The following is a 26,979-nucleotide window of genomic DNA, read 5'->3' as shown; positions in this document are numbered from 1 at the left end:
ATTTTCGTGAATTTACATAAGTTTCCAGCCAATCACGCGTTAGAGCATTTTCGGGTATGAACTTCTTCTTCTATTGCATTTTTCAGGTAGATGTGGTAGTGAAATCCATCGTTTTAATAACCATTCAGTCTAGTTATTGCCATTTTATTGAAATAGGATATTTTAGCTCTGAATTCCGCAGCTTTTCCTTTTATGCCGAGTCCTTCCAGATACATTGAAGTGCAACACAAAACACTGTCATTTTTTATTGCTACGTGTTGCAAAAACACTAACAGTTTCGCGGCTTGCTAGTAGTGTATCGACAAGCTACGCCCTTTAATTACGTAGATGATGGAATGATAGAATTTGAAAAAACTAGTGAAACGGAGACTTATCACATATGGGTCATTCCACGAGAAGTGTCCGAGCCCCGTGTAATCGACCTTCACGAATATGAACCAAATTTCGCCAGATTGTTCGTTTTCGGTCAGCAAGCAATAGTCGTAAATTTGGTGTCAATCGGACATTCCCTCGATTACTGGGAGCACCTCCATTTTTAAGGAAAATACCCTTTTTTGACAAAACCTCTTATTTTCGTTTGCTTATATCTCCGGAAGTATTGAGTTTAGAAAGACACTATTTTCACATTTTTAAAGGAAATCATCCAAGAAATTCGAAAAAGATATTATTTTTGAGAACGAGGGCTGTCAAATATTTTTAAATTAAATTTACATTTTTCTCTCAACGAAGACAATTTTAACTCAAGAATTTCAACTTCATCGTGTTTCGCAGATTTTTTTACATAAGAATCACTCATCGCCCCGAGGTATTGTCTGCCGATTCCGAGATACAACGTTTTAAATCAAGCAATACCCCATTTTTTATGTAAAACTATAAGCAAAATAACTTTTTTAAGCAGGGATTCTCTACGCAATGTAAAACTACTTTGTCATATCGGGAAAGCATTTATACAATATATAGCAAAGTTTTTCCTAACAGTGTTGCCATGTTTTCAGTTTTCCGTTTGATTTATAGCACTAGATGAGGAAATGTTACTTCAAAAAGGCGAAAAATAAACGTTAGTTGTTTGATCATAGCCTTGTAAACTGTTTTTAATCTCGCCAATAGACAGGAGCTCTTACTTTTCTTGTTTATTGCGTTTAAGGAGACACCGAAAGTGGCTAACGTTATTGTGTTAGAGCGACACATACTGTACTGTACATCTCATGTGTTCGTAAAAAACCCAGACGTTTATTTGAATGTTACATTAGTATTGGTAATATATGTCAAATGGCAAAGCTTGCAAACATAAACACAGCTGATCCGCAGCCAACCGCACTAGAGATGGTCGGGTATGAAAATTTGAATACCCGAACCCGACCCGAACCCGACCCGTACCCGATTAAGAAAAAAATTAAAAACCCGTACCCGACCCGAACCCGCAAGTTTATTATTTTTGATACCCGAACCCGACCGCAACCCGTCGGGTACGGGACAGGCCCGGGTACCCGACCATCTTTAGTGTTAAATGTGGTCAATAGAGATACCCGCCCCGACCCGTACCCGGTTTCAAAATCAAAAATTAAGAACCCGTACCCGACCCGAACCCGCAAATTATTTTATTCCAATACCCGAACCCGACCCGAACCCGGCGGGTACGAGTCGGGTGCGGGTTTCGGGCAAATTTTCCGCTACCCGACCATCTCTAAACCGCACCGACTACGAACATCCCGAAATATGGTTTATTTTCTTTATCAAGACATTCCGATTCACCTACGGTTTGCAGCAACAATCCTATTGATTCTATTCATTCAATAGGATGGCTAATTAATCCATTTGCATTGAAGGCGAGTTTTTAATTGCTGGTCAGCTGTTAGTTTGTTTACATTCTCTAAGCTTATCAATGCTGCAAAAGCAGAAAGCTCTTTAAAAGCTCATTGATGTGGCAAAATTTGGAGACCGTGGTGCTGTTTTTTTCGGAAAGCGCTAGTGCAACGAAACATGTGCGCAACTAAATATCTATTAACAAATTCCAGATTATATGTTTTATGAACACGTAATCATCTATATGATTGGTTGAATTTATTTTCCATAAGCAATTATGTTTTGCTGAGCGTTTGTTGATATATACCGGGTCGATAAATGGAATGACAAGATTTTGGAAATTCTAATAGCACTCGTGCTCTGTCAATACATATGCATTTTTAAGGCACAAAACAATACATGCATCGAACGGTAGCCATTTATCCAGCCATCTTTGAGCCATTTTCGGTTTCCCCTTAATGTTGCTAGGAGACTAATAGTCCCTTAATTAATGTAACTAGTCATGCGGGAAACTGAAAAGTTGGCAACACTGTTAAGAAAAACCTTTTTGTATACTGTATAAATGCTTTTCCAATATGCCAAAGTATTTTTACATGGCGTAGAGAATCACTGCTTAAAAAAAAGTTATTTTGCTCTTAGTTTGACATTGAAAATGGGGAATTGGGTATTTTAGCGGTATTTAAATTCTCGCATATTATGATAATATATGATGTCACTGTAAAGTCACATGAAGACTTTTTCAAATTTGACGAGTGAAAGTAATAAAAAAAGCATTTTTTTCATTTAAAAATTTTTTTTGGGATAAGATGATAGCTTCTAAGTAAACCATTTTTCTTCTCAGCTCGCCTTAGACAACACAATGGATAGATAAACTATGGTCATCAGCCGATACAGGTTTCATATGGGAGCTGTCAAAAGCTCGGTCAAAATGAAAAGCTCTATCAGAAAGATAGAAGAGAGGAAGAGAACTTCTGACATCATTTCAATCAATCGGCTTGGTTGATATCTGTCAAACAGCAAATCATTCTATTTTCGATTTTTATTAATTTTTTCATCAAATATTCACTTAATTGAAATAAAAAATAACTGTTAGATTCAGAAAACGACAGGCTATCAAATGAGGTAAAAAAAGCAACTTTTTTGGGAAAATTAAAATACCCAATTACTTGCTTTAAGACGCTGTATCTCGGGATCGACAAAAAATATCTCGGGGCGATGAGTGATTTTTATGTAAAAAAATCTGCGGAACACGATGAAGTTGAAATTGTTGATATAAAATTGTCTTCACTGAGAGAAACATGTAAATTCAGTTTTCAAATTGAGTATAAAAATGTTTATCAGTACTGGTGCTCAAAAATATCTTTTTCGAATTCCTTGGATGATTTCCTTTGAAAATGTGAAAATAGTGTCTTTCTAAACTTAATATTTCTGGAGATATGAGCAAAAGAAAAAAAGAGGTTTTGACAAAATCGGGTATTTTCCGTAAAAATGGAGGCGCTCCCATTAATCGAGGGAATGTTCGATCCGTACCAAATTTTGGATTTTTACTTTCTGACCGAAAACGAACAATTTGGCAAAATTTGGTTCAAATCCGTGAAGGTCGACTACACGTTAGAACTTTTTCTCGGTCACTTGGCATAGAATGACCCACATTTAATTAGTTTCTGTGAAGCGTTCAAACGTATGGCACGTGAATTTTGCCGGTTAGCACCGAAAATTAATGGTGAAAGTCGCGCAAGGCTCGTAAAACATCTCCAAGGGTGACTAGAAAAATCGGTGTAGTAAGTCGCAATGTACCTTTATAAGGTCATGAAGCAGATACACTCTTTGGTAATTCTTGAAACGAAATAAGTATCTTCGAACGAATTACTACCAAGACTTCTAGTGTAACTCACTACAACAAGCGCTCCCAAGAGTCAAACCTCTGGAAATATACTGTCATCTCTAATCATGTACTTGGTAGCTGTTAGCTGTATACTTGGTAACTCTAAGTAGATGTTTCAAAACAAGTTTTATAAATTATCCAACAATTGGTCTATTCAAAAACCACAGAATAATGGTTAAAGATGTCTTTGAATTAATTTGGTTTTCACTACAAATTAACTTATCAAATATCTTAGGGATCACCGAAACTATTCAAAATTGTTCATTTACGTTTGTTCCAAATTTAAAAGTCAGTTTTCAGTAATTCAGTTTTAGTTGTGTTTTAAATTTGGTAGCCAAAAAAGGAGTAAAAGTATAATTTTAAATAACAGCTTTACGTGGTCCTACGTCAACAGGCGGTAGGGTCTCTGATGCAACCTTGCACTTTTTTATTGTCAGAATTCATGGATATTCCTAGAACTTTCTGCGAAAAAAAATTGATTCGTCTCAGCGAGTATCTCATTGAGCCAAGTTTGATTCTGATAAGCTATTCGTTTGGTATTACCGAATACTTGAATTGTTACCATTATTAGTGGCTGTACTCCATATGTTTGGGATTTTGCTATAACAAATTGCAAACAGCTGATCGGTGAATATAAATGATATGAAAAGTTTATAGCAACGCGACGGTCCAAAGGATGAAATGAAATATATTATCTCTAAAACAGTATAATAAACGAAATGATAAGCTCGTTCACGCCGGTTGGTGTGCTGCTCGTCACACCAACCTATCGGATCAGAAGTTGCAAACCCACCTCTTTTTCCAGGTAACCAGCTCGGAGCGCGATTTGATTCTCTTTCATTCGTCGGGCATCGCGTGATCGCTTCGCAGCCATATTGTTCTTCCGACGCCGCGCCCAGTACTTGTCGTCTTTCATATCATCCGGCACGAACTGTTTCCGGGACTTTTTGATCATTGGCTGCGGTTTTAATTCCTCGTCGGAAAAAGCCCGTGTTCGGGGATCAAAGTCCCTGGTCGTCGAGGACATCGAGAAAGCTGCAACATCGAAAACTAACATTTACAACTATGAGGGAGACGCACTTGAGAAGGAAAATCAAAACGGTCCGAACCAACAAGAAAGCTGCACTTCGCTTTCGCTCTATGTTTTCATCCGTTTTCTTTGGGATGGACGCTACGACCGGGGTTAACAGGAAAGATAGGAAGTGGGAGTATCCAGTGGAGGCCATACTTACTCGAGTCGGCCGGCGACGGTGGGTTTATCGTGTCCGGACTCATGCAGTCTGGCGATGGGGAGCGTTCTCGTTTCGTCGTCACCTGACTGAGACCCAACGAAAGGCCTGCACAGTGTCCCAGGCTGTCGGAGCGGCCGGTGATACTGGTCGAGTGGCCCAGGTGACTGCCCGGCAATCCATCCACCGGGATGCCATTCTCTGATAGGAATTCATCGAGGTCGGCATACTGAAAAGTTTTAAAATGCGTTAGATTATTTCTCATTTTGACACAACACTACTAGCGAATTGAATTCGGACAGAGAGGGTTCACAAAATTGTGGCGTCTAAAAATAAACCATACCGCCTACTGATCGCTGATTGCAAAATCAAAATGACCCGTAAAGCCGTTATGTACCTACTGAGCATGAAGTGTATGTAAATTACAGCAGCATTTTACTGTTACCGTAATTATTTCAGTTTGTCTGTCTACAGATTTGCCAGACGCGAAACTGACGATGAAAACAAACCACGAAAACGAACAACGAACGGCCAGGCCACAATGTGCTCGGCAGAAGGGGCACATAGGAAATACTCCGCCCGGTCCACCCGGTTTACGTTAACGGCATATTTAAGTTCGGCGCAATAAACCGTCTCAAATTTTCGGCTTTACCTTACCCCACCTTCCTCCTCCGTCAAACATCAACAAAATCGCACCATTCATGCTGTGCTGCCGCAGTTTTCGGCTTAAAGTGAAAGTTTTCTTAATTTTCGTCCGATTCAGACGGCAGTCTCCCGTTCGGGCTACCAATGCTCACAGAAGATTGATCCGTTGGACCGATTACTTCCATCGTAAAATTAGTCGGACTGATGACGATCGGTATCAGTCGGCAAGACTGGTCCGAAAAAAATTTTTTTTTTGAATACTCGATTCATATGATGTTGTAAATTAGCAGGCTAAATATGATTCTAGAAAAAACACTTTTGTAAGATCACACGTCTCTTCTGTTATTATTTTTTTTTAAATTATGCCTATCTAGTAAAGGTTGTCTGGTCGGTGGATAGGTTAAACTTTCAAATGTAAATTTATATTATTCACATTGATTAGATATACAATTTGATCGAACAAACCAATCGTGAGCATGTCGCAATTCGGAAGGATGATCGATTGAATTACTTCTTCTTTGAGGTGGCTTCCAGCTTCGGGTAGGTTTTGCTGGCCAAGACAAAGAAAGCTCAAAACATGACGATAGAAACGGAAAGTGAATCTAAACGAAATTGACTGGAAAGATGAGATTTGTTTCCGTTCGATACGTTCAGTTCGGCTCGTCGACCTTTACTAGGCTGTTGGTAGCTGGTGATTTGACAGTAATGGGCGGTAGAAGATGGAAACGTTGAACATTATAGTAGCGTTAGTAAATCCGGCAGTCGTCAGTTGAATAAACAAGACTGAGATGGATGACTTCAACACGAATCAACAGATGCAATATTACAATTGTTGTTCTTTTTTATCTGAAGGAAAAACTCTTTTTCAACACCGAAACATTTAGCACAAGCCGAAATAATATTAATTATAAACTTCATCATCCGGATCATTTTACGTATATTTACTACTTTATCAGATTTGAAGATTTGAGGATCAGAAAGTAATAAGCTTTTTAAACATTGACAACAGATATGTATGTTGTACAGCAAGCAAAACAATTAGGGTATGTTGCTGCTTCGTCGTAATTGCCTATTCCCGTCATATCCAACACAAATCATTAAAAATATCAGCGATTTTTATGAAACACAATGCAAAATTAGTTATTCCCTAATATTTTAGTTTGTTGCCTCTCATACGCGATCAATCAAAGTGAGCTGAGATCTATTTAAATGCTTTTTATCATTAAAGAAGTCCTACCAGCCAAATTTCCAACGTTTTTTCGTGCGACGAAGAAGAAAATGTCGGCTAATCGTTTCAATTTCCGTCATTCATAAAATGAAAATAACTCACGCAACGCATTATTGTTATTTTGCAGCCGGGAAAACTTGCACAACCTACAGAAATTTTCCAGAATAACATTTGTCATACTGTCCTACACAGGTACATGCGCGCTAGCTTCGTAAACATTATTGTGATTTTTAGTTCGGACGATGAAAAATTTTGATGGACGGACTTTAAAACGGTACGACGAATTTAAGATATAAAGTCAGTTGCGTAATTTCAATCAACTGCTATGCTATGCTTATTAATCGCTTTCTAGGGAATTCAAAGGGCACGGATCGGAAGGTAAGTGTGTTTGAGTCAAATCAGCAGCAGAGCTTTTGGAGTATTCATTAAATCCACCTAAGAAATGATGAAAATTAGAGTGGCTTTCCTTACTACGACGGGAATTAGAAATAAACCCTAACTGTAAAAGGAGGATTGTTGTCTACTCGAAACATTAAATCAGGCAACGGTTAAGATTCAAAAATAATAAACAAGATGCTGCTGTTTTATGACAGTGTTGGCATTAGCAGAGCTATGTCAGGACAAAGAGAATTTGTGTCCGTGAACAACAGTGGTAACAGCGCCAATCTGCTTATCAAATCAGTGCCGAATTCAGGAGAAAACTGAAACTCAACTAGAGAACTTAAAAGGAGTTCCAAAGTAACTCAGTAGCTCTCGGGTACTTGTCATCATTAAACCAGCGATACTAGTTTGGTTGGAATTTCCATCATCAATAAGTGTCGTTGGTTTAATGATGCGAGTTATTGCGTGTTTTGGTCATTCTCTCATTTCAGTTTTCTTTAGTTTTCATGTATGTCGGTGTTGGGCGCTCGTCAATCGCGCTCAATCAACGGACACGGACTGAATACTGTTTACGATGATCTCTGATTTGGCATTCCACCTACGTGACCAGCCCACTGTAGCTTGCCATATTGTAATTGCACCTCACAATATCCCCATCTTGGTATATTTGGTATATTTCGTGAATCATTTATTTAATTATAATTTATTGTTATTCATTATTGGGGTATTTCATGTGACTGTAAATAGTCTACATGAAATTTTTTTTATTACAAAAACTGTAGTAAGTTAGATCTTGTTATTTTCTGTGAAAATAAGTGCGAATGCAAACTGAAATCTAACAGTTCTTCGACTTTTGAGAATGTCCTGATACATTCCGTGATCGGTTATTCGGCTCCAAACGAATGGTGAAATGGTGTTTGATAGCAAACCCGTTGAGCGTAATGCCGCTGCAATGCTCGGAAGTTAAGCATAGATAGTAGTTTCATAAAATCTATTTCGCCGTTGATGAGTTTAGCCACGAATATGGCATGCTGCATTTTGCGCCTGCACTCGAGTGTGTCAACATCAAGTAGACGACATCTATTCATGTGAGGTGGCAGGTTATCAATATGTCGCCATGAGAGTACAATGATTTAAGGCTGTGAGCATCATGAAAGTTACGCCCAATCGCAGCAATAAATCCAAGTTGCCAAGATGCCTTAGAAATAATAGACTCGCGGTGTAAATTGAACGTCAATTTAGTGTTCACCAACATTCAGGGTCGCTAACTGGATCCACTCTCTCAAAAGCCAAGTTCCAGCAGAATCGCAACATCGTTAAAGAAAAGCGAAAAAAGCAAAGGCCCAACCTTGCTACCTTGAGGAACTTCGGAGTTATTGCTAAAGAGTGACGATGTACTGGATCCAAATTTTACGCGTAGTACTTAGCCGCTCAGATATGAAAAAAAGCAAAGCCTGGGTGCTAATTTCGTTAACGAAATTTGACCTTCTGTTTTTATACAAACTTCGCAACCAGCTGTTAGAATACAGGACAGTGCGGGGTCAGTGCTACGATCCTATTGACTCTAACAGCCTCTCCCAGCCGAGATTCGAACATACGACGGCTGGCTTATTAGACCAGCGTCTTACCTCGAGGCCAACTGGGAGGGCAAAATCAGATACGAGCGAAGCCGATCAATCATTTGCTGGAATGTACCAAGTCGATTGCAGTAATTAATAAATTAGTACAGACGGATCGACCAGGTCCGAGATCCGACCAGGATAAGGTCATGCTGAACAGTGGACAAGTAGCTCTTAGTGCGGTACAGTATTTCACCACTCTTTCATTCTACCAGTCACCATATACTTTGATTTGGTAGAAGTTATACTAAGCTCTATTTTCGAAGTTCGCTCATTAAGATGCGTGTACTCCTCCTCCACAACTTTACGGTTAACACTAATTTAAGCATGTAAGATTTTGTGATGATGGTACCATTTATTTGCACACCTGCTTTTCGCCTGCCGCGTACCTTCCAATGTAATGTTGAACAGCAAATTCGATAGCCCGGCCTCTTGCTTCAAACCATGTAACATTACAAACGGGTCACCCGATATTCTGACACTCGTTTTTGAACCATCAAGAGTAGTACGTATCAGCCAATCAGTTCTCTTGAAAACCATCAAGTATAATCCGCCATAGTTCCTTTTGTTTAACTGAATCCTACGCCGCCTTGAAGTCTATAAACAAATAGTGAGTGTGGAAGTTTTTTTTGTATGCCAGAAGGGCATTGGATTAAAAGGTCACTGCGACAGTCTTAATGATCGTCTTTTGTGGCAGGCCCCGATTGGAAGTTGAATTCCTAGAATTTATCGAGGATTTGTCGCAAGGTGAACATTTGGTTCGTCTTGGAGCGTCCCTATCGAAAGCCGCACTGGTATTCGCCGCCAACAAAGGTTTCTTGCAACGAGCTCAGACTAAGAAACAGCATGGGGGAGGCTTTTTGTATGCAGAATTGTCTCGATAATTGCTGCATTCGAGTCGGTGGTCCTTTTTGTAAATAGAGGTAGTTCCTCCTCAGTCCATACCTTTAGTATAACCTGATCGATGGCTCCCGACTTTCAAAAGTCCGATGGGGATGCAATCCTTTCCAGTTGCTTTCTCGAGTTTTTAATTCTCTAACTGTTTTTTAAACCTCGTCCGAAGTTGGTGGATCCACAGCTTGTCTGCCATCCTCAATCGTTATCCAGTTTCTCTTGACAGCTCCATCGTGTTCACCATTTAACAGTACATCGAAATGTAATTCGGTAATCAGGTTCCCCTCTTTGTTGTTGTACCTAACAGGAGTTGGTGCGTTCCGGTTCCTGTTAAAGTATTTGTATCTTATAAAGTTTCATGCATTGTTGATTGCTTCCCTGTAAGAACTAATCGGACGACGTCGGGGAGCCGCAAGCAAAAGGTACGTTTGTGTCGGACGATGTCTGACCGACCATTATTAATTTTATTTCAGCTTAATTATTTACGCGTCTCAAGAAGAATTCGAAGAAGGTATCGTTAAATGGAACGTTGGTTATCAATAGCATTACAGTAATCACTAATTCCAGGTACGCAGAAATATCTCTTGTTTCAGATGGCAAGATTACAGCGAAACTATTCTCAACTAACGAGGATTGAAGTATTCGAAACGAGGAATAGCCTTGTAAGCCTTGAGCAGTGCTCGAAAAAATTGACAGTTTTGCATGAAGGCGAATATAAATTGCATTCAGTGCATAGAGTTTTTCCCCTGGAAGTATTCTTTTATCTGTTCGCCTATGGACATGACTACTGAGCTGCTGACAGTGTTTGCCTTTCTCGACATTCTACGCTTCAAAACGATTCATTCATAAATTGCTGTGCTGAATGATTGCTCGACTAACCTGTCAGCCAATATTCTAGCTCTTGACTGATATTTTAGATCATAAAGTTTAGTTTTTTAAACTGCCTGCTTTTTAAAATCCTGGCTGAAGGAAATTAATAAAAACTTCGGAGCAATGTTTACGTTTGTTGTAATTTCGTTTGTCGTTGTGGGCTGAATGAATAAATGATTCCCGTTTGATTTCATTCACTATTGTTGAGAATGAATGAATGTAGAGAACAACACGAGCACGAACGCAAGTGATTGGCTCGAGTCGTTGGTTTCACGTAGGCAATGCTGAGTTAATTTCATCTGTAGGGGAACTGTGGGTAAGACGAACAGGTTAAGAAGAACAGCTAATATTATACAGAGAACTTATGATTTATAAAACCTAAATGCAGTTTACTTCAGTTCAATATATTGTTTTCAAAAGCAGCTAGTGAAATATTTAACAAAAAATGTTGTTTAGTGTATTTTGAGTATTAAAAATGGTCCGAAAAAGTGAACTTTTTTAGTGCTGCGGGTGAAGCGGACAATGTGCGAGGGTAAGATGGACAGGTATTGTAAATCGCCCCAACTGAGAGCATATTATTATTTTTGATTCTTAACAAATTGAATACGTAAAATATGGTGGTGTAGCGTGCAAAAAATGAAGGGGGCAGTTCACCCCCTACCACTAAAGGCAGCCAATAGAAAATTGTTTGGCAGTGGCAATATGAACAAGCATTCCAAAAACTGTTTCATGTCTGGCTGCTGCTAATTTGTTTGAAGTCTACATTTGCCGGTTAAATTTTCATTTTTATGCAAGAGATAATACTAAGAAGCAAAATCAACAATATTATTATATGTTCACTGACCATCTGACCCACACTAGCAGTTGTCCATTTCACCCCATCATTATACATTTTTTTAAAGTGTTCATAATTTTTCATACGCAAATAAAATTACGTATTATTTCAATGCAGACGTTACTTGAAAAGGTATTCCGTCGAAACAGTTCATGCTATGGGCAACATTTTGGAATTAAACCACTCAACAAGCTTATTATCGATGACATAAAAGTTACATCCGCACGCCGAATCACTTCCAATTTTCAGTTTTCCTGTATGTTATCAAAATTTGATAGTCCTAAATAATGATGGGAACGTTCAGACATCATGAGATAGCAAGATGGTCGGATGCCCATCAAAACATTGACGAATTTTAATGCTTAACTGGTAGAATCAACCAACTGTCCGTCTTACCCACACTGGAAACAATAAAATAAGCAGTATATTGTATCAATTCGGGCGTATTGCATAAACAGTATTTGAGATTTCTGAGCACTGGGCTTGAGCATCTGTTCTCATGTCAGGGGCGGCTCCTGGCGGATTAAAGATTTCTCAACCAAGGTTCCCTAGGGTATGGTTAGGAATGCCTTAAGACAGCGTTTGATCCGAAGCGGGTGGCGCAACTAAAAATGTGCTGTCTCGGCACTAAAGCGAGGCCCTAGTAAGGCAACCTACCTAAACAAAGTTGCTATGAACTATTTAAAAAATTCAAGTCGGAACAACGCGCATGAACAAAGGTGACGCAATAAGAACAAAAAGGATGCTTAGTACCTGGAACTGTAGCGCGCTGAATTTTGTGCGAACAGCTAGAACTCTGTAAGTTTGGCATCGTGGCACTGCAAAAATATGTCGTAAAGACGAAAAAGTGCGGAGGATCCGTAATAACCACGCCCAATTATACCACAGCGTTGGAGCGACCAACGGGCTGAGACTGAGAAGCGATCATCAAGAGGGTGTGTAAGTTGAGGACAAAAGGCAATTTTTTCAACTACACTATCGTAAACGTGCATTGTTCACACGAAAGTAGATCCGATGACGAGAAGGAAACGTTTTACAAGCTGCTGGAGACAATGCACGACAGCTGTTCGCCACGAGACATCAAGATTGTCATCGCGGATATAAACACCCTGGTCGGTGGGGAAGCGATAATATATTCTGATTGTTAGCCCCTCAAGGCTATCGACGGTTTACGAAAGCGTCCTTGTGAGTTAAACATTCGGCAGTTAGACAACCCGCAAGCTGCCAAGAACTACGCGTGGTTACTAAATGAGACTTTACCTTCCTCTGACGAATCTCGAAGATGGATAGAGTAGGATGCGCTCAACCGGCAATAAGCGCGGTGCTAGGTGAAGAAACCCCGAATCCCAAAATAAGTGGTTTGACGGGAAATGCTAAGAAGTGATGAAGAGGAAAAAAAGAGCTTGGAAAACATATCTGAGTGATGCAAAGAGGGAGAATTAAGGCAAGTAACGACGAGAAAAAAGAAGGACAGATCTCGTGAAATGGAAAATCTATTCCAGTATTGGTCGGCTGATGGAATGAAATCTTCTATCAGCACCTCAATTGCAATATTATAAAAAAGAGGTGGACCGAAAGTTAACCACTTTACTGCATAATTTTCAGGATTTGGAAGGAGGAGCCATTGTCGGAGGAGTGGAAGGAAGATGTAATTTGTTTCATCTATAAAAAGGGTGATCGGCCTGATTGCGGTAATTACCAACGCTTAGTTACTTATCTTGGCGCGATGTCCTTTAGGATTTCACCTGCATAACAATGTTCCGCCTACAAACTCGGTCCATGGCTTTCCGTCTTCAATTACTCGACTGGGGGAGTAGCTTGTCAGACCTTAGGGTTTTGTGGATTCCCTAGTAAGCACGACTTCCGGCAAGAATACGTCTGCGTGTGTGTATTGGTTGGTAAACGGCTGGGTAATGCATACCATCCGTGCCTTGCGCACTAGGCATAAAATAGACCCTACAGTGGTCCATAGCCTCTCCATCCCTACCTCCTCGTGGTACCAGCCGGGATACAAACAACCTCGGCGAAGATCGGGTAACCAACCCCGGTGAAAACCAAGGTACGAAGGCCGTCTACTGTAGATAACCACTGACCGAGAAATTTAAATCTAACTTGTTTTTACTGACAGGACGACGAAACTGTGCAGGCCCTTACGACTTGCAAGGCACTACACTCTACACGTGACGTTGTTCGTCTGTCAGCGTGTTAGCCACGATTCTCAGCGCAGGTTTTCGGGGAAAGGCCCAGTTCCGATGAATAGACTGACGTTGTTCTCAGATTATAGCTTGGTTCGACCCATGCACCTTCCAGCATTGGACAAAAGGTAGGAGTCAAAACGATTACTTGTTAGGCGTAGCTACGAATACCCCCCCCCCCCCCCTTCCTCACCTTTCTGCTCTTTTCCCTCCTTCACCAAAAAAATTCATTTCTTTCCTTACCGTCCCTTCATCAATTGTAGAACCACCGTTTCATTTGCCAGCATAACCTTCGCCATCGGTATACCTTGAGATCACCCAACCAGACGGAATCACCAATCGACCACGTTCTGATAGGTGCTCGGCACTTTTTAGATATCGACGTCAGAACCGGGGCGCTCCCATGTGATGGTGAAGATACGTCAAAAACTATCTGTTGTCAACAACATACGATAAGCAAACGGATGTCGTCGAAAGCTACGCGTTATCTTTTGAAACTGCGCTACCGGAAGAGGGTGTGCTGGATGAAGCCCCTCTTGAGGACTGTTAAAATGCCGTGAAAACAGCCATTAACAGCGTAGCGTAAAACGTCTTAGGCTGTATGGTTCCGAAACGATGTAACGCATGGTTTGACGAGAAGTATCAGCAGATATTCGATGAGAAGAACGCAGCGCGGGTACAAAAAACAGAAGCGGAGACACCAAACCCGACTCTTCCAGGAGAAGAAGTACCACCAGAAGGAGAACGATTGCGAAGAACTCGAGCAGCTGTACCGCAGAGACTCAACGAATCTCGCCAAGAGTTTGAGCCGCGATCCGAAATGTGCAGAGATAAAGTTGCAGGTATCTTGATCGACGACCAACGGCGATCGAAAGGTGGAAGCAGCACTACGAAGTACACGTGAATGGCGTGCAGGCGAAAACCATGATAGTGGAGGACGCGACCTCATTGGTGTAGCAAGCAACGAAGGTGTCCCACCCCCATCGACAAGAGGAGTTAAAAAAGACATCCAGTGGCTGAAGAACAACAAAGCAGCGGAAAAGGATGGCATTGGTGCGGAACTAGTTAAAAAGAGCCCGGACCCGGATGTTTGAATCAAATGATTGTCAAGATTTGGGATACAGAACGACTACCGGAGGAGTGGAAAGACAAGGTTATTTGTCCTATTTATAAGAAAGACGATAAGCTGGATTGTGAGAACTACCGAGCGATCACTATCCTGAATACCGCCTACAAAATGCAGTCCCAAGTCATTTTCCATCGACTATCGCCAATAGCCAATAGTTTTGTGGGAAGTTATCAAGCCGGCTTCATGGAGGGTCGGTCTGCAACGGACCAAATCTTCACTATGCAGCAAATCCTGCCGCGAACTCCGAGTTCACACGCTTCATTTGAGGCTGTGGAAGATCAGTACACCAGACTAAAGCGCGAAGCAGGAAAGATTACGTTGAATATAAATACGTCTAAACGAAGTAACTTGCTAGTTAGAGTCAGTAGGATTGTTGCACTGGCCCCGTAATTTTCCTGTACTCTAACAGCCGGCTGCGAAGTCTGTCGATAAAGAAGGGTAATGTCTAAAGACGGTATAAACCCATGGCTTTGCTTTTTTTTAAACGAAGTAAATACTAGCGGGCGGGACCGAGCGTGACAGGATCCGCTTATGTAGTACGGTGGAACTCGATGGTTATGAGTTTAAGGTAATCGAAGAGTTCGTATACCTCGACTTACTGGTAGCGGAGGACAACAATACCAGCCGTGAAATCTAAAAGCGTATTATGAGCAGAAGTCATGCCTACTATGGAGATGGACTACACAAATACTTGCGGTCGAATAATCTGAGACTCCATACAAAGTGCACACGCAAATTAGATCGGTTGTCCTTCACGGGTATAAAACGTGGGCACTGCTAGAAGAGTGTGGCGGGTGCTAAGAACCGGGTATACAAGAGAACGGTGTTTGGAGACGAGTCAGGAACCACGAATTCGCGCATCTATGCGGCGAACTCAGTATTCAGAAAGTGGTTAAAGCTCTACGAATACGCTAGGAAGATCATGTTGCCAGAACGCCCGTCGACTATCCTTCAAAAATGATTTTCGCTTCGAATCCGAAAGGAACAAGACGAAGAGAGGCACAGCAAGTGAGGTGGCAAGCGAAAAGTTAAATAGAGCGAGGTCTGGTGAGTCCACATTATGCAGGCCTTGTCATAAAATGTTAAGCCAACTAAATAGGTAACTAATTATTTGAATTTGAAAATGCTTTTGAACGTTGGTAAACAGTACTCAGGCAGAACTGTCATTTTGCAAACTTATAAACAGCTACTGCCACTGTGATAGTTGCAACAACTGTCTGAAGTTGGTTACACAACAATGTTTACCAGTTTGTTAACACTCATTGAACTCGAAATGGAAAATGCTCGGATACTCTCAAAATTGAATTATCTTGCTATAAACAGAAACAAAACACACGCTGAAACACTGACAGTTTTGCTGAGTAATGGAAGTACTTATTTATTCCTAGCTTCCTGTAAGAATTGTTCATCAGATACCTGCTCGACACAGCCAAAGATTCGTTAGCGTCTGGCTGGGCTTTTGACTCTTTACAGCTGCGAGTTCTGTTGTTTTCAAAAGAGTGAAATCGAATCATATTTTTAAATACGTAATAACTGAAACAATTGATTATATTACCCATTTAATCAGTGTTAAACTATCAATCGTTACTTTTGCGATCGGCATTCGATTAGGCGATGCGAAATCATTTCAGTTAGAAGTAGAATGGTAGATATCTGTATTCAATTCGCTAGTATCTATGTATTAAATTCTGAGTTGCACTTCTTCTCGTTCAGAACAGATTGTCACTCACCTGGTGCACTTTGAGATCAGAGTCGTAGGGTAGCGTTTTGTCCCACAGATTCGGCCCCAAGAATGCCGCCTGTGCTTCCACGTTCCACGGGTCGCCATCCTCTTTGTGTTTGTCGTCGCCGCAGATGTCTTTGTTATTGCTTGATTTACCTGAAAATAGAAAGACTACTATTAATTATAGATTTGTTTGGCTCAAATAAAAAACTGCAAACTAACACAAACACAAAAAATCAGAGGGGTTGTGTACAAGACACGACCACATATATAGGTGACGCAGGACTACGTAAGTCTCTTTGTAGTGATAGTAGCATGTATTCATGCTTGTAATCATTCGATTCTTCATGTATACATGCTATATGCAACATATATACATGCTACATGCGTTGTATGTAACATTTATCAAAGTAGTAACATTGCATACGTTCAATTCTCAAAAGATTGTGCATTTGAAAACAATTTAACAAAATCAAGAACACAAGCTATTGCTTTCCTGCTACCTTATTGAACTTAAAGAATGTTTTATTACCCATGGTTCCCCACGCTGAAGGGATTTTACCAATTCAATCCTATTTTATGAACAGCACATCTTTTCAATACACTTCTAATGAAACGGTAAGCATGCGTATTTACGGGAAACTATCAGTCATTGACTTTTCGTCGGAAAACCCAATTTCGGAAGCAGGTTTTCGGCCCAAAAGCGGGATTGTGTTTATAAAAATGTATATACTGCATTCTTCTTGCCAATCTGAACACAGCGAATATATTTTCATAAACCGAATTTTTGTTTCAAACAGAAAAACCGCTTTTGAAATTGGCAGAATCGATGATGACTAATTTCACCTTCATACAGAGTCGTATTATAACCGAACACTACAGCTGTAGCACATTTTTCCAACACAGATATCAAATTCGCCGAGGTTTAATCGTCTCGCAGTAGAGAATTTGCGATCTGTTGTGACGACGTACTTCTGTCATTTTTTCTGACACACTTCCCTAACACAGACATCAAATTGGACTAGGTTTAATCGCGTTCGTAAGAAATCTGTTGGCACGAGAGGGCTTTGTCACTCTTTCTGGCGTACTTCCCAAGCAAGGACATCAAAATGGTCTAGGTTTAACCGCGGTGTTAAGAAATCTTGTTGAAATAAGGGAACTTGGTCACTTGTTTTGGCTTACTTCCCAAGCACAGATATCAAATTGGTATAGGTTTAGATCATCGTAAAGAATCTTCCAACCAATCACGAAGCGAGAATTCTGGTAAAACATAGGTTCATTATTTTCAATTTTCCGTAGTTCAACATCAAGAATCCATACTTTTCTTCATTTGAGTCAATTCTTAGAAGATTTTCCGATCGATTGGTGTAAGAATATTGAAAATCGATAGGAAAACCGCTGAGCTATTAGCGCTCAAAACCTTTCATTTTTCGTGACGCTCGCATTTTTAGATTTTTTGGAATGACACCCTATCTCAAAACTTGCCGTAAGACGTAGTCCTACGTCAAAAACAGCACTCCGACACACGGTTTCAAAAAGGGACGGGTTAGCAAGCGATTTGCGATTCGTAGAGTGCGGGAACTCCAAAAAAAATCAATTTCATCGAACATCGCAACTTCGCTGAAATGTTATAACATCTCGTCATCATTTTTCGGATGCAATTGCCTATTAAAATCGTAAAGCGGAAATGGGCAGAGGAAACAGAGGAAATCAACTGCAAACAGCAGCTCATAAATCTCGACGAATGCACGAACCGGTCGAGCGAGAGGTCGCAATTCACACGAGAAAACTCATCGGCGGCGTAATAAATCTCATTAACGATTACCGCACCTTTTGTTTTCCTTTCGAATACAGCAACAAAAAATGAAACAAAAAACACCCACGGCATCTCGTGAAAAACATACGCTGAAAGAGACCATCTTCCGCACGAGTCACGCTGCTCTTCCATCCATTGCATCGGTTAACGGTGTGAACTCACCAACACCAACACCAACGCCAACTTAGTACATAGCGGCATGGCGATTGGATCAAAATCAACTCCGCAAACAAGCCCACAAGAAGCTCCCATAGTAAACAGTGAAGAAGCGGCGGATACGAAGAAGGAAACCACACAACTTAGCATAATAATAAACCTGGCCCGGCAGCTCAACTCCACTCGAACAACGAAAGCGAAAGTGAAATTGTGAACCGCCTCACTCCCCTTCGGAACACCCTTTGCGCACGACGGAACACCCCGGTTCAGTGTGGTGGTTGGTCGTAAAGTTGCCGCACAGCAAACCCAGAAACCAAATTCCGTCCCTACAGAATTCGTCGCTGAGGAGGCAGCCGCCGCGCCACCGAGTGACGGTCGTACGGACGGTTCACATAATGCGATCGCAATTTTGCACGCCTTGTTACGAACCTCTCGAAGACCCACATATGAACGAGCTAGACAAAAGTGCGTGAGTCTGACTAGTTCAATTGGTTATGAGTGCATCCAATCCGTTCCCACTAACCACTGCATTGAGAGATGAAGTTACTTGAAGCTTGCCGAATGAGTAATAATAAGCACTAAAAAATGGTTTAGTGCTTCCTTAGTTCAAGCTTTATTCATAATTTAATCGAAAAAAGAGAAAAGATAATTCTTTCGATTTCGGTAAAGCCCCTGCATCCACCTTGCTCTCGGTGACCTGTTGGCATAGTCCAAGTGGCAGCGCCTTCACGTGCCCAGCTGAATGATTTGTCCAGCGAAAAGCACTTGCAGACTGCCTGGTGTGCATTATATCAGCTATAAAAGACGGTTGATGACGGCGGCGCAGCAATGATGGTAATTAACGGTGCACCGGGCGGGCATGTTGTATGCCGTACGTGGCCAGGCAGTGCAGCGCGAACATGACGGAAAAGCCCAGCCGTCCGTCCATCCGAGCCCAAACGTTTGAATAAAGAAATAAAAAAGGGCGCACAAGGAATGCTCGTGAACACGGCACTCGGTTAGCAACCCGATATGTGGATGGATGGATCCGACGACGACGATGATGACTATGATGACGGTTGTCGGTCAGTTCGGTAAGACAACCTGTTGTTGATTGATCGCGCTGCGACAGGGTTTTGTTTATGTATGAGACCCGTAAGCCTACATAAACAAGGCTCGATCAGCTCGATGATGATGATGATGGTGTGGCTGCCTGCGCCTGCCTTCCTGCGGTAGCACCACCGACCGCAGTGGCATAATTCGTAGGGGCTGTGCGCATGGTAGTAGCATGAGGTTGTTTTAAAGTCGATTTGTGGGTCTCTGGGGAAATGGTTTCTTTTGTACTTCTTTGGGTCACTTTCAGTTCCTTACCGGTTACGTAACGTAATGCGATTTGCCGTAGGGAGAGATGGTTAGTTCTTTCTCGTGGTTGGTGTTTGTGTGCGCAATTTGAAACTTGAGATTTTCTTTACGGTACGTTGCTTGTATAATTTTTTCTGATTTTGTCTACTTTAGGTTTAAGAGGTGATAGTCTGCGGTTCTTTATTATTATATACCAGCGTAATATATCCACTTTCATCAGGTGTCAATTTAAAATTTCAATTAAAAAAATTGATATCGAACTCCGACGGCGCGCCAGAAATCTTGTTTTTCCTTCATTTTCTACCTAGCATCTAGCTAAGAAAACTTTTGAGAGCATAAATGATAATCTCTTTATTTTCATCAGATCCTAAGATGTAAATAGGGTAAAGAACCGGTTTTAAGCAGTCTAAGCGGGTCACTGATTGTTTTACCTTATTACAAGCGATGGGTTGACTAAGTGGGGGATATCGGCATACCAATCTTCTTGCTATCTTTAGTTCTTCTAGCTGTTACCATTGGAAGACACTATTGTTGTGCTAAACTTTTGATTTTCCGCTTTAAAAGTTGGAGCGGCGGAACTAATTTTGATCAGACCGAACATATTTTCACCCTCAAGGTGCTATTTTAAGCAATCCTGAAATCTGAATTTTTTTACGTCCCCGTAAAAAATCCCTCGAACTATTCCCCCTACTCAGTAAGTTCGCGTTCCTATCCGCGACCTACTAATTGGATGCGTAATCGGCATAGCGTATCGGCATAGATGCGTGAAATGCCATCTGTCTAAATTATTTATCGGGGCATACACTCACCGCACCGTTCGGCAAACGGTATTCGTCGTCCCTTTAATTCTCTAGTGTTCTTATGGGAAACTGCGAGTTTGACGTCTCAATCGCTGTTCATAAGGATGGTGGGAGAATAAAAGAGGTAAACATAGCAGTACGCACGGTCCGACTCAGAACAGTGTTGTCAAAGCAAATAACATTGAAACACATCGTTGCTTCATTAAATCACTGAGAAAATCTTCGAAAATGATTGAAAAAGCTGTCTTTTCTGTTGTTTTTAATAAAGAAAAATTAATTATGAACATACATTTCTCTTGAAAGTATTGAACCACGTTTTCACCATTGGAGGTTTCAGTTAATTTCAAACCTATAATTCTTATTTCCAGAACCGAAACAGTGTCTTGGCAGCACGATAGTTTATCAGTTTTGCTGCAGCTGTTGCTACTGGTGAACAGGTTCCGTCAATTCAGAATTTGTTTTCAGTTTTGTTATAAAATAATAAAACTTTTGGCTAGTGACAAAGCCTTAGATAATAGAAAAAAAGAGAGTGAATAATATGTTATGTGACAATTGAGTGCTTGACTTTCAGAGTGGTTGTAATCAGTGCTGAAAATTTGATGAATTCGTTAGTAGCGAGGTGGCGATTGCTGAAGAGCAGCTGAAAAATGTATGTTTTTGGACAACAATTTTTAATACATCATATTTCTTGTCGGAAACCCAGTAAATTGTGTTTGTGTGAATCAAATGTATGGTTAAGTGATTTGTGAAGATGATCCTATCAAAAGATTTTGAAAATATGAATAAAAAAGTGCATTTTCGGCTCATTTATTTTCAACTGATTAAAATAGGTGACACTGCTTAACTCGTTCCTTACCCTAAATCAATTTGTTTCAGAGAACTAAACCGTTTAGTTGTTGATATCCCAAATAAAACACTTCCAGTAATCTTACTGAAACATATTTATGACCTATAATAATAGTAATAAGATACTATAACTGAATCAGACAGGCTTTTTGGACAATAAATCCAAAACATACGGCGATTCTTACAAGAAGTACGAGACAACATGACCTTACAATACGAGTACTTAACGATCGAGGACGAAAGTCGTAGAGACAAAGCCAAACATGAAGCTGCGACTGAGGCTATGAAGGTGTGAATTAAGGGGTTATATAGAGCCTCCTAGCTTAAAAAAGTCGATTTTTTAAAGAGAAACCCTTCAACTGAATAAATTGAAGATTCCTGTAAGTAAGAAATTGTAAAGAGTCAAACGTTATATTATATATAGCCATATTATCTTGGAAATTATCTTTCCAAATAGTATATTATCTTGGAATTCATCGAAGCAATTAGTGAAACAGTCATTTTTGATAAAATGGCGGCTTCTAAAACACATAAATCGGTTTTTTGGACAATGTTTTGCTCTTAAATTGGCCGTAAAATGAAAAGTAATAATCGATGATGGAAAACTTTCGATTATTTTCAAAACTAAATTCTTAAAACGCCTCTGTAAAAATTTTAAGTGAATCGTGTGATGTCCTGTGGTTCGCCATTTGCGTGACGTAACTCCCAACTCATATTTACGCGGGAAACTGTTAACCGACTCGACACTTTCTCTCTGTGCCAGTTAAATGCTACCGGCAACTTCCCAGTTAATGTGTGAACAACACACATTACACATTCCAGGTAATTTCTCTAATATGATTTAAATAGCAGGATTCCACATCCTCCCCCGTGTAAAATGAACATTCATGTAAAAGATACACTCAGAAGCCTGATCCGGGAAGCCGGATTAAAAAAGAACGCGAGGTGTTTGACAGGTAGGAGCAGTTTTTCGATATGCATCTCAATGGCGATATAACAGAAGGAGACGGAACAGAAGTTAACCTAGGCACAGGGCTTGAAAAGGGATCGCAAGTTGAATGTGACTGCCGTGAATGCGAACTTTCCGCATTCAAACTCCGCTTTTTGAACGATCATTTGACTGTTTTTTGAATCCAGTCAATCTGCCGCTTGCGCTGCTGCCGTCTTACAATTCATGCGGCATCTCAGCAAAAGCAAACAGTCGATCTCCCGTTTTGCTTTGCGCTTTGAGAATAAAAACTGCAAACTGACTGGAAGCATACGGTGACGTATTTTTTCGTTTCTCTTTTTGTTTCCAAATCGGCTGCTCACAGTAATAGTTTGTCACCCGGACGTCGGTCCGACGCAAGCAAAATATTTGTTTGTATTGGACGGAGTCCGACCGACTTCTTCCATGCACATGTAGTGGTTGTTTTTCTGTAGTATTGAATCATACGATGGTGCGGTTGCTTTTGGTTAGCGTGGTGATTGCCAGTCATTTGACTGTTTTGCAATCATTCGCTGCTCCAAACGGTAAAGGCAACTTGATCGAAACGAAAATGTCAAAAAGCTCTAGAATGCGTTCGTTTTGCTGTGTGCCATCGGCGTTTGACTGAGCAAACTGCCTGTTGTGTTATGCATAGCGTTCGTATTCCACCTCTAAACGGACGGTGTGAACTTGAATGCGCGTTGGTGTGACTGCGGTAGAAAAAAAGGATCGGTCGAAGCCCTGCCTAGGAATGCCTTCAAACGACAGCGGCGTGCCGACTCTCAATCTCAAAGAAATTCGGTGAGAATGAAGAATAATAGAGGCGCCGGAAAGAACTGATTCCTGACAGAACTCTACCAAAATGACCAAGAACCGTTAGCAATGGCACTTCACTGTATAATTTCAAGAATTCGGGAGGAGAAGAAACTACCGGAAGAGTGGATGAAAGGTGTGGTTTGTCCCATCTACAAAAAGGGCGATCGGCTAGATTGCTGTAATTATCGCGTCATTACGCTGGTCAACGTCACCCACAAAGTGCTCTTCCAGATTTTACCCAATAGCAAGAGAATTCGTAGGGCAGTACCAGGCGGGCTTTATGGGGCCCGTGCTACTACGGATCAAACTTTCAACTCTCCCACAAATCCTCCAAAAAAGTCGGGAGTACAACGTGCCCACGCATCATATTTTCGTGGATTTCAGGGCAGCATACGATACAGTCAAGCGCGAATAGCTATGGCACAATGCACGAGTATGGTTTTCCGCACGAACTGACGCGGCTGGTCAAAGCTACCCTGGAGCAAGTGATAGCCAACTCCTAGCCTTCGCCGATTACCTGGACATCATTACTAGAAACCTTGAAACGGCGGAGGCAATCTACGCCACATTAAAAACGCAGGCTATGAAAATCGGGCTACAAATCAATGCACTGAAAACTAAATGTATGGTAGGAAGAGGCTCAGGCTCAGGTTTGCCTCTCACGAACAGTGACTAGTGACTGCGATGATGTGAAAGTGGTTGACGAGTTCGTATATTTATGATCTCTGGTCACCTATTGTCGGCGGTGAGGATACGAGTAAGGAGATTCAACCGTGCAGTCAAGCTAGAAGTCGAGCCTACTTTTCCCTTCGCAAGATGCTTCGATCAAGGAACATGTGCAACCGCATAAAGCTGACGATGTACAAAATGCTAATCAGATCGGTAATCCTCTACGGAATACCGTAACTTTGCTTACGAAAGCCATACGTGTGCCTGCCGTATTTAAATGAAAGGCGTTGCGAACTATTTTTGGTATAGTACAAACGGATAGCGGAGCTGTTGGCACTTCTTGGAGAGATTCCCATTGTATACACCTGGCGAAAGTTGGGAGACTGCGTTGGGTCGGTCACGTCGCAAGGATACCGCACGACTGTGCAGCGAAATCCGTTCTCTTCAAGAGCCCCATCGACATCACGAATAGAGGGACCCAACGTGCTCTCGTATGTCGAGACTCTCAATGAATAGGAGATGAGTAGCCCAGGACCGAGTAGAGTGGAGATGAAGAAGTCACCCCGAATGTTCAATTTGGCAATGGATCGCCAAGGTGATGTTCTGTGGTTTGCCATCTGCACGGCTCGATTGCTGTTGTGTAAACAACAAATTCCGCATTCCAGGCAAATCCTCTAATCTGGTATGAATACCAGGATGCCGTTTTTGAAAAATAAGAAACCAACTTTGAAAGTTTTGAAAAACACGCATTCAAAATTTGGCGTTCCTTCTTCAATCACTCTGACTCGTCGTTACAAATGTGCGTGTAAAGCAAAACCTAGGTACTACATTCCGTTATCGAAACTTGACATTCTGTTTTTGTACGACAGACTTAGCAACCAGCTGTTAGAATACAGGACAATTGCAGGGCTAGTTGCTACCATCCTATTGACTCCAACAGCCTCTCCCAGCCGAGATTCGAACATACGACGAATGGCTTATGTGCGTGTAGCTTTGTTAATATTTGACAGACCAACACGAAATCTTCTGTGTTAATACCTAAATCTAGGTACACTACGATCATGAAATAGAAAGAAAATCAATTTTCGAAAATTTTAACTGTAAATAACCCTTTAAGTGCTACAAAAAAGCTTGTAAGCAAGTGATCGCTTGCTTGCGAGTTCTTGTGCTCTCAATGGTGCTGTCAGTGGTTGTTTGCCCATCAGTTAAGCGTTCATTAGCTTGAAATCCTGAGTGGAATTCCTTGGTAACCCTGAAATAAAGCGTAACCTAGCCTGTGATACGAAAAAATGGACAGTCAGAATTTCGGACTACCCACTACTTTCAGTTCATGCAGATGTACTTTAACTGCGTTGCTCCATATTTAACTTCTAAACCATTCGCTAAACGCCAAAACAAGGAAACCAACAGCGCAGAAAATCCTTCCATCCACACAACCGTTTGAGAGGAGAAATTGGTTTGACACACATTCGTCCGCTGTCCGCAGGCAAACGTGTCCCGCGAAGCAGGTTTTTCTTCTGCCGACGGAGATTGAGACTCGACGTCGACGTGTCATCGACGTCGTAGTCGTTGTCGTTGTCGTGATGCTATCGCCGTTACCGCCACCACGAACAGGTAGGAGACAGGTTTTCGTGCGGTATTTGGAGTAAAGTGGAAAAAATATGTGCTTCGTCACTTGGATTGCGAAACCAGTTTTCGGAAGTGCACCGACGGGATGGTTTTGTAATCGGCTAATTATTAGCCGAGTTAATGGCTTTAATGGGAAGCTTTCATTATGGTGCTCTTCTTTCACATTTATTTTCTCACTTTCAAAGATGGTCATGCTTCTTATCGATACCATTCTTCTGAAAAACGTTCATCTAATCAGTTGCGGTTATTTCCCGAAACGAACACGTCTCACCGACGCTAGTTCTTAGTGACAAATCCGCAATTGCCGAATTCCACGTTCGGAGTTGGATGCCAGCAGATCCAACAGCGCAGATCGAGTTGACTCCGAGCGATCTGTACTCGATGGAAAGCTTTCACGTCCACCGGACCTCCACTACTGGGGGCTGCAGGGAAACCGAGCGCAGCGAGGTGGAGCACAAGCTCTTTGCTTCACCGGCCACACGTTCGAGCGCGCGCGTACCCGTCCGTGTGTGCTGTTTGTTTTGATTTTCTTCTTTCTTTTCCCCATCGTGTGTTTGTGTCGATTGTTTGTTTCGATTTTTTTCTACTTCTACTACATGTTGACTCGCTGCTGCTGCCGGGCCACTTCGCTGCGGTAACATAACCGGAGTGGTAAATTGCATAATCTCTGCAATAACCACTCGGTGGTGTGGTGGAAGTCCCCCTTGCGGTGGTAGGGAAGTCGGAGGAATACGAAAAGAAATGTCTGCAAACATCATCGACGCGTATTCAGAGGTCTGTGTTGAGTGAGGATGGCGTATGAAGTGAAGCTCCTCCGGTGTTGATTGAAATAGTTGCAGTAACCAGGGACGGGGACAGAGGCGATGTAAAGAAACGCTAGGTTGAAGTACACAATTGAAGCAGAGAATGACGATCATGCGATGAATGATGATCGTTCATCGGTTGTTATTGGGTAGTAAAGTACCTAGGACGGCAGCATTAAGATGGGATCATTTCTGCACGGCAGAACTTTCGAGTTATGTTCCGGACCGCTTTGTCATTACTGATCTACGCTGTAGTTTTAATTAATGTTCGTTATGCGGAGCATTTCTATTGCAAGTGTGATCTCTTTTCGAAGCCATACTTTTAGCGATTTCCGGATCGATTATGAATATTTCAGCAATTGATCGGAAAGTCTTTTAGGCATCAGCTCCAATAAAGAAAACTATTTATTTTTAAGTGGGCACCTTTGATATATTCCCAAATGTCATGTCATGTCATATTTTTATCACTTTCAGCACATTTGCTGAGAGAAGGAGGTGTTTTACTAGCACATACATCAGTTTGATCGGGGCTACCCTATATGGCATAAAGACATTTGGCATAATGCTGTTTGGCATAAATCCAGTTGGCATAACGGTCTTTTGGCATAATGATCATGTGGCATAATGGTTATTTGGCATAACGACTTTTTGGCATAACTGATAATCTAGCCAGATTTTGTTGTTTGGTGCTTCGATCGGC

At 41.3% G+C, this 26,979-nt stretch overlaps 1 protein-coding gene across 1 annotated transcript in view; it reads right to left on the bottom strand.

The window, feature by feature from the left end:
* LOC128737948 (hepatic leukemia factor-like) overlaps nucleotides 1-26,979 on the bottom strand; it is a 120,523-nt gene that overhangs the window by 21,461 nt on the left and 72,083 nt on the right. Inside the window, exons 2-4 of the mRNA XM_053832731.1 lie at nucleotides 16,444-16,592; nucleotides 4,921-5,146; nucleotides 4,482-4,723 (exon numbers count right to left, since the gene is read on the bottom strand). Coding sequence (XP_053688706.1) covers nucleotides 4,482-4,723; nucleotides 4,921-5,146; nucleotides 16,444-16,592 — 617 coding nt within the window. The remainder of the gene's footprint in view (nucleotides 1-4,481; nucleotides 4,724-4,920; nucleotides 5,147-16,443; nucleotides 16,593-26,979) is intronic.

The sequence above is a fragment of the Sabethes cyaneus genome, chromosome 2 (genome assembly GCF_943734655.1).
Source record: "Sabethes cyaneus chromosome 2, idSabCyanKW18_F2, whole genome shotgun sequence".
In the NCBI taxonomy this organism is placed as follows: Eukaryota; Metazoa; Arthropoda; class Insecta; order Diptera; family Culicidae; genus Sabethes; species Sabethes cyaneus.
Note: the sequence above shows the minus strand (reverse complement) of the source record. Positions and strands in the feature narration are given on the sequence as shown.